Source organism: Lactuca sativa, chromosome 3 (assembly GCF_002870075.4).
Source record: "Lactuca sativa cultivar Salinas chromosome 3, Lsat_Salinas_v11, whole genome shotgun sequence".
Taxonomy (NCBI): Eukaryota; Viridiplantae; Streptophyta; class Magnoliopsida; order Asterales; family Asteraceae; genus Lactuca; species Lactuca sativa.
Genome location: NC_056625.2, coordinates 47,636,052 through 47,644,630, shown reverse-complemented (window position 1 = coordinate 47,644,630; position 8,579 = coordinate 47,636,052). Strand labels below are relative to the sequence as shown.

General features: G+C 33.6%; 2 protein-coding genes across 2 annotated transcripts; both read left to right on the top strand.

Moving 5' to 3' along the window:
- Positions 1-4,130: 4,130 nt before the first annotated feature.
- Positions 4,131-7,627, top strand: LOC111884434 (G-type lectin S-receptor-like serine/threonine-protein kinase At4g27290). Its single transcript, XM_042900096.2, has 7 exons — positions 4,131-5,490; positions 5,723-5,854; positions 5,955-6,119; positions 6,214-6,424; positions 6,536-6,773; positions 6,895-7,045; positions 7,147-7,627. Exons 1-3 carry the CDS (start codon positions 4,209-4,211, stop codon positions 6,083-6,085), a joined length of 1,545 nt encoding a protein of 514 aa, XP_042756030.1. The 5' UTR covers positions 4,131-4,208; the 3' UTR covers positions 6,086-6,119; positions 6,214-6,424; positions 6,536-6,773; positions 6,895-7,045; positions 7,147-7,627.
- On the top strand, positions 6,127-6,774 carry LOC128132750 (G-type lectin S-receptor-like serine/threonine-protein kinase B120). The gene is made up of 3 exons (XM_052769685.1): positions 6,127-6,138; positions 6,214-6,424; positions 6,536-6,774. The coding sequence occupies exons 1-3, from the start codon at positions 6,127-6,129 to the stop codon at positions 6,772-6,774; spliced, it is 462 nt and encodes a 153-aa protein (XP_052625645.1).
- Positions 7,628-8,579: the final 952 nt, after the last annotated feature.

Sequence of the window (8,579 nt, the reverse complement as noted above, 5' to 3'; positions counted from 1 at the left end):
TGACCCTCCTCAACACATGATGAATATTATTGATTTGATAGACTTTTCTTATACATATAGCAATTATTTTTAATTTTATATATATATATATATATATATATATATATATATATATATATATATGTGTGTGTGTGTGTGTGTGTATGTGTGTGTAAGGTGTATTTTAAAACATTTCAAAATACAAGGTTTAAAATTTTAATTATCTAAATTAAAAATTTTAATTCAATTCAATTTTAACCATTTATGATTTAATATTTATCTTTTCATTAACTATTAATTAAATTAATTTAAATCATTTATGGATTAAATAATTATTTACTATTAAACAATTCAAATTTAATCATAATCCATAACCCTATCTATTTTTTGAAAAATAGGGCATGATTTATCCAATTTTAATTGTTCTATTTTAAGGCTTTTAAAACAATAATTAAGGAAACTAGATAAACCCAAACAAACCTTAGCCATTTTCGAAATTTATGGGGTGGAGGCTAGGGTTTCAAGAACCCTAATCTTTTTTTCAAAATTTCAATCCCTTAGGGTTTAATTTCAATAAACTATAATTTTGATCTATTCAGCATTATACATAATCAATGGAAAACTGTGGCTTTAATATCACTGATAGGTTTTATAGGTTATAATCAATACATGTGGCGAAAACAACTTAACCCTTAAGTTCACATGCAACCTACTTTGGATCTAAGTTTTCTCTACTGAAAGCAATAAACAATTAAGCATCATAAACCCAAAGGAAAACGTACTATAATCAAAATTAAAAGGATTAGGTTTTACATACCTCTTTGATTATTACTGTAAATAATCAAGAATTCCTTTCTTCAGTTTTCTTGGAAAGCCAACATAGAAATTATGATGTCTCTAATGGTTTGTACCCAAACCCTAACAATTGAAGACTTGAGAGGAGAGAGGAGATGGAAGCATAATTTTGACTCTTCTAACTCTTGGTATGCATGGGATGAAATAGGGAGTCCAAGGAGACCTGCTTATAGTTTATAGGAAAACCCTAGAAACCTTAATTTGAAATAAAATAATGCTATTTCAAATATGGTGTTATCTAGTTTCCTTATTATCCACATGGGACATTCTAGAAACCTAGGAGGCTCTTAAATTTTGTTCTCCGTAGGAAGGATCAAGAATCCTTCTATTGTTCAACTATTGAACAATTACATCTTAAGTCCTTGTATTTTTAATTAATCCAATTAATCCCAAAATTATTTCCAATTAATTTCTGATTAATTATTAATTAAATACTACTATTTCTAATTAATATGTTAATATCATAATATATTAATAAATCATATTTCTATTTATTAATCATATAGTAAACCAATAAATCAACACCTCTCTCCAAAAATCATTCCATTAATTACTAGTTTTGAGGGCAACCTAAAAAGGACTTTGCTTTCAGTTCAAGTATATACCAATTTAGTTATTGGCTTAGACACCTAATCCAACACGTAATACAAGGTAATTATATCCTAACATACAGAGGATGCATACTGGAGTATGCAGTATAGTGAAAAGAACTCACTTGGGCTGCGTAGGTGACTCGAAGTTAGGGCAATGCTTCGCCTTCACACTTTACAGAGACCTAAATGCATAACACTACGTCTTAGCCTAGATTCATAATCCTGGTGACTAAAATTATAGTCTAGATTCCTCAATAATCCCAATGTCTGCATCAAGATCTATCAAGTAATGAATAACCATGTAGGATCATATCGGAGGTAGGGACCGTTTGGTATACAAAGTATATTGTTTGGAAATCCCACTTTAAACCCCTCACTAAATCCAGTCTAGACATTACTCCCATAAGTGGATCAAACAATATATTGACTTGGAATCACTAATAAATCTTAATTATATGTTAATAATAACGACTATGACTATAATTAAAAGTTACACTTAAATAAAATAAGCGTAACTTAACTTATAGAGTTTATAGCGAATATCGAGTAATTACACGCACAAAACTCTGACCCAAATACTCATTCTCTTCATACTCCTAGATATAATAGAGTATTGCTAAAAACACTCAGGAACCCGAAAAAGTCGGATTCTAGAAGGGAGAACGTTTGAGAGAGAAAGATTGAAAAGTGGCGAGGGAAATAAAGGATTTCACATCAATTTATAGGCCTGGAAGGGGTGGTCGCTGTGCTCATGGTCAGAAAGTGTGACATGGTCGTTTTCTATTGGTGACACATGTCACGATTCGGGTGGGGGTTTCAGGCGTGCCGCATATCTGGTCTTTGAGCGCAGTTGCGCTCGAGGATTTTTGATTTCTTAAAAATTCTATAACTTCTCCATATGAGCTACGTTTTCGACGGGTTTTATATCCATGCATAGTTATCAACGAGATCTACAACTTTCATTTAGACTTCGTCAGCTAATTTTGATTTTATTTTTAAAGTTATATTTTTAACATGCTTAGACTGTTAAAGTCCTCTAAAAATTCACAATTCTCTCATCCAACGTTCATTCTCGACTATCCTTATATCGATGGACTCCTATTACCAATATCTTCAATTCTCGTTTATATTGTTTTTCCTAACAATCAAACAATTTCAAATTCGGTTTCTCTGTTGCACACTGTTACACTGAAACTACTAAAAATCAAAACTTTCTCAATTGAAGTCAAATTTAGACGTTATCCATATGCACACTCTTAGTTTTGCGACTACTATGACTTTTGTTTAGATTTTTTAGGCTAATAAGTAACATACCTAAAATTCAATTTTTACATTATGCTGAGCTTTGTTGGTTTAATCATGAAACTTCGAAGAAACATAAATTCTTTATATGAAGTCGAATTTACGCGTTCTACATATCTATGGAAATCGTGTTGATGTTTTCTATATATTTACAATGCTTGTTTTGGCTCAAAGTAATATATTTCTACTTCGGATTAGATAATAATAGCTTAATGTTACAATATACAGAAGTAGTAAAAATAAGGTGTTACATGAATCAACAACTGAACAAGGAACACAGGAACCCATGAACGGTTATATGGAGCGGTAGACGTGAATTTGGAATGGAAGAATGAAATCAATGCGTGATATGAGGTACAAAGAGGCATTATTTGGAAAGTCAGGGACTTTGGACTTAAGTTTAAGAGTTTTGAAATCGAAAGAAATAAACACATTTTTGGAAAGATTTTCCATTTATTGTCACCTTTATTATAATTAATATATTACATATATAAATATTAGTATTACATGTAGCATTTTAATTTATGAAAATTGAAAAAAAACAAAATTGATATGTGGATATTATTTATTTCAAATAAGTGTCAAAAATCATAAAAGATTAAGAAGGTGTTTGGTTTTTTGAAACGAAAATGTATGAAGTCTGCGTACCACCTCTGCAACCCTCTGTAGCAGAAGAAGGGGACCAAACGGCTTCAACATGTAATAAAAAGTCTATCTGTGTTTTAGTCTCTGCAGACTGCTGCAATAAATTAAAGTAATATGTGAAAATGTTTGAAGCAGAGGGTCACGCAACATACGTGCAACAGTTTTTAAGTCAGAAGTCTTCTAAAAAACAAACAGCTACGAAGGATCAAATGTTGCGCGACGCATCAATAAGTAGTCAGAAGTGGTTTTAAAGAAAAAACAGATAGCTTCTAAATGTGACATGAAAATATTTTGATGTATTAGAGTAAATATATTGGTGTATATGAAAAAAAATAAAAATGGACGAAAATCACTAACCCATATATTATTTAAGAAAGAACTTATTTTTATTATCAAATTAGTCTTGAGTTGGCATGAAACAAAAATAAATCAATAAAAAAGTTTCTAACGTGGGTATCAGTGGGTGGTGAGGGGGCGTCAAAAAGTCCTTTAAATGGAAGTCAAACATCCCTCGTTCAAGTTTTTATATTCCCGTCAACACCGAATTAGGAGTTTCCTTAATTAAATAACGATCAAATATCCATAATTAATTACCCGAATGAAAACCAAGTTCCACGAAACCCAAACCCAAATCCAAATCCATGCACATCTCTTATATCTTATATCTCTATATATATAACCCTTAAAATAGATAATCTCACAAATATAGTAACCACATAAATCCAAGAAAGCTTATCGTATTATAATTATTTATTGCTTCAGCAAGGATTTTAGTATACATTACCATCTTCTTCATGACCTAAGTTCTACACCCACCATTTCAAGAACACGTCAATGGAGGTTTATCCCATGCTTCTGTTATTCTCCAGCACCATATTCTTTTTCTTGTCAAGTTCTGCTGCAGTAGATACAATATCTGCAAATCAACCAATCAAAGATGGCAAGACTATTGTTTCAGATGGCAAGATGTATGAACTGGGGTTTTTTAGCCCTGGAAAGTCTACGAATCGATACCTGGGGATATGGTACAAAAAGATATCAACGGGTACAGTTGTGTGGGTCGCTAACAGGGAGACTCCAATTAGCGATACATCTGGCGGTTTTGAAGTTGATAGACAAGGAAACCTGCTGATTCGCAGTGGAAGTAATACGGTGATCTGGTCATCAAATACGCCAGCATCTGTCAGGAATGCTAGTCCTGTGGCACAACTTCTAGACAGTGGAAATCTTGTCGTGTGGGATGAAAGTAGCACTAAAGAAAACCCCATCTGGCAAAGCTTTGACTATCCTGGTAACACGTTGCTACCAGGAATGAAACTAGGGAAGGATTTAGTAAAAGAAAGAGAGTGGTCTATAACCACCTGGAAGAGCCCTGATGATCCTTCTATAGGTCTGTATAAACTCAGGTTAGACGCAAATGGATATCCGCAGGTATTTGTGGGAGAAGGTCAAGTTGATAACTTTAGGCTTGCACCATGGAATGGTGTTGGGTTTCGGGGCATTCCTGTTGAAAACACGAATCCAATTTACTCCGTAGAGTTTGTTGTCAACCAGAAGGAAATATATTATAGATATGAACTAATAGGTTCAGTTTTTCAAAGGATAATTGTGATGTCGGATGGCATCCTACTGCATATGAGTTGGATCAATCGAACCCAACAATGGGTCGTGTATGGAAGTATAGCTGTTGATAGCTGCAGTCAGTATGGACGTTGTGGTCCTTATGGGAGCTGCTTCATCAAAACCTATCCCCCTTGCAGTTGTATGGAAGGTTTTGAAGTAAAAGACCCTGAAGAATGGAATGTCGGAGATTGGTCAAGTGGGTGTCAACGTGAAACGCCATTGGATTCTGGGAGTAGTACTGCAGGGGATGACTTCCAGAAAGTTTCAGGTATGAAGTTCCCAGACACAAGACGTTCATGGTTCAACGTGAGCATGTCCCTTGGAGAATGTGAGATGGCATGCAGAAGTAATTGCTCTTGTACAGCTTATGCAAATTTAGATATCAGAAACGGGGGAAGTGGATGTTTGCTATGGTTTGATGAGTTAATGGACATGGGAGAGCACGATGATCCTCAAGAACTTTACATACGATTGGCAACCTCTAAGTTAGCAGGTACACATATTTTGATCCATATATACACAACAAACCTTATTGACCCGAAATATATATATACCATATTGAGCCCTATAAATTATTCTATAGTCATATTCATTTTATAAGGAATCTCAGAGAAAAAAATTGTGTCCATATTGAGCAGGTTTAAATTTATTTGATTTCGTATGCTTTAATTTAACAGTTATCTTTGAATTGTAACCTTCGAAATTATTGTATTCATAAACAAAAGGTCAATCCAGCTTCGACCAGAAGAATGGAGTATTGACTATTGTGCTGTGTGTTTCGTCAGCTGCACTCCTATTGTGTGCAGTAGTATATGTCTACAGAAAGAAAAAGAAAATGCCTCACAAGCAACGGCGAGGTAAAAAAACAAGCATGATTACCATTTACAAGTTAATTTTGAGTATGATTTTTTTGGTAGATTCATTTAATCAAGGGAAATTGAAATGAGCTTTTTGTAGAAAATGCACATATCCTTAATTATGAGGATGATACCGGTTTTCAGATGGAAAACCTTGATGAGTTACCATTTTTTAGCCGGCATAAAATAGCAAAGGCTACCAATAACTTCAGCAGTGATTATAATTTATAAGATTGGAGAAGGTGGTTTTGGTCCAGTTTACAAGGTAACTTATGAATGTTTTGGTATAAAATGCATTATGAAGAAATATAAACAGTATTGGAATGTTATGATTATAAGCTCCAAAATTTATCTTTTAGGGTGTGTTGGAAGACGGACAAATAATAGCTGTAAAGCGGCTATCAGAAACATCCGAACAAGGGCTTGATGAGTTCAGGAACGAAGTCATTTGTATTGCCAAACTACAACATCGGAATCTTGTGAAGCTCCTTGGATATTGCATTCATGGAAATGAAAAGTTTTTGATTTATGAATATATGGATAATAAAAGCTTGGACTCCTACTTGTCTGGTTTAATTCTCTCTAATGCCTTATTTTCATACTTTTTTTAACAACTATTTCGAATTGATCACCAACTTGCATCGACTAATTAATTAGTTCATATAAATCTTTATTGGACAGATGAAACCAGAAGTTCAATGCTTGACTGGCGTCAACGCTTTGGCATTATCCGTGGTATTGCTCGAGGTATTCTTTATCTACATCAGGATTCTTGCCTTCAAATCATCCATAGAGATATCAAGGCAGGCAATGTCTTGTTAGATAGTGAAATGAATCCAAAAATATCTGATTTTGGGCTTGCTCGAAAGTTTGTTGGACAAGATACCATGGCTAAGACAATGAAGGTGGTCGGAACATAGTAAGAATCTATAAAACATCGCCCCTATATTACTTTTAATGTGTCTTCCTATAGAAAGATGGGAAAAATACAAAGAAACACGAAACCTTGCTAATAATTAATTATCTGAATTTGGCGTTAGTGGTTACATTTCTCCCGAGTATGCAGTCCATGGGAGATTCTCTACAAAGTCAGATGTATTTAGCTTTGGAGTTCTAGTGTTGGAGATTGTGAGTGGAAAGAAAAATAGAGGGTTCTCTCATGAAGGTCAAAGTGACAATCTTCTTGGGCATGTAAGTTAATCAGTTAAACTAACTCCCACTATCTGAACGAGAAACTAGTGTTTTCATTAACATCTCCCCTAGCATACTTATATGAAGTCTGTTTCATTTAGGCATGGAGACTCTATATAAGAGGACAAGTCTATTGAACTCGTGAATGCATCTATATGCAAATCATGTGTCGCCTCTGAAGTACTACGGTCAATACATGTTGCATTATTATGCGTGCAACATCATGCAGAAGATAGACCAACTATGTTGTCAGTGGTTTTGATGCTAACTAGTGATTGTGTATTGCCTCCACCTAAAGAACCCGCTTTTTGGAGTGAAGAAAATTGCCATCAACTTGGCTTTGTTTCATCGATGGATGAATACATGCTAACACTATTGTATGCTACATAGAAAGAAAACATGTGTGTATGCCATATTTACAAATACCCGATGTCCACAAATCTACCCATCTTCACCTTTTCTTTTTATTTTTCCGTTAAATATATCTTCATCATATGTTTTGTATGTATCATATAATAGTGTTGGCATTATGTTATAACCGCAATCACACTTTAAAGAAAAATCTGGATCTACCTATCATAATGCTTGTTTTCCACTTTATCTTGCATGTTATTTATGCACTATCTAAATGTTGTTTTGAACTTTCTAGTTGCCATATGATAAATTTCATATGAAGGATTGACATAATTATGGGTCATGCATATCTTCATATCAAGCTAATATATCATGTTTACCGCAATAATGATAGAATTGGTCGTTAAAGTTTTTGACAAGTAAACATTTAGTCTTCAAAGTTCAAAATGAACAAATTAGACGCCCAAAAAAATCAATTGTATCTCTTTGGCTAGCAAAACAAACCATTCCAGCTCCATTCGGTTTCTATCCTAGGTGACACCCATGTAGCATTGGGCTAGCATCTGATCAAGCTAGTCCTCTTGGTAAAATATAAGCCAACTAACCTACATAGATTGAGAAAGTTGAGTAAAATCCACAAGTAATGATTTAGCAATACAATGTCTAACGATTAAAGCAACATACTTTTAAACAGACACAAAGAAATTTACTATTACCCACATGATTTACAATTTTGAATTCATAATAATAAATAATTTTTTGTCAACAATCTAATTAATAATCAAGAATTCTACCTAATATCATGATAATGTTACCAAAAGCAATCTCCAATGAACCAATCTTCCATCTCTTCAAGAATAAGCATCTTTATACTTGATTCATGGATGTGGATATTAAAATAAAGTAATAACAGGTGATGAATGGTTGATGAAGTTCTTGAAGCGTGCTTAGGATGATCTTAACCGGAAGACATGAAATTCTATGAATTAAGGCTTTGATTTTAGAAGTATAATAGATAAAAAAAGATTTAATTTGGAATGTTTAAAAGTAATTTGATGCTGGAAAAGTGGAAGAAAATTGCCTAGGAAGTATGTGGAATCGAATAGGGGGCCATCCCCATTTATATGGAAACTCGAAAACCAATATAGAGTTAAAACTTCTGCAAGCATAAAGGACATCC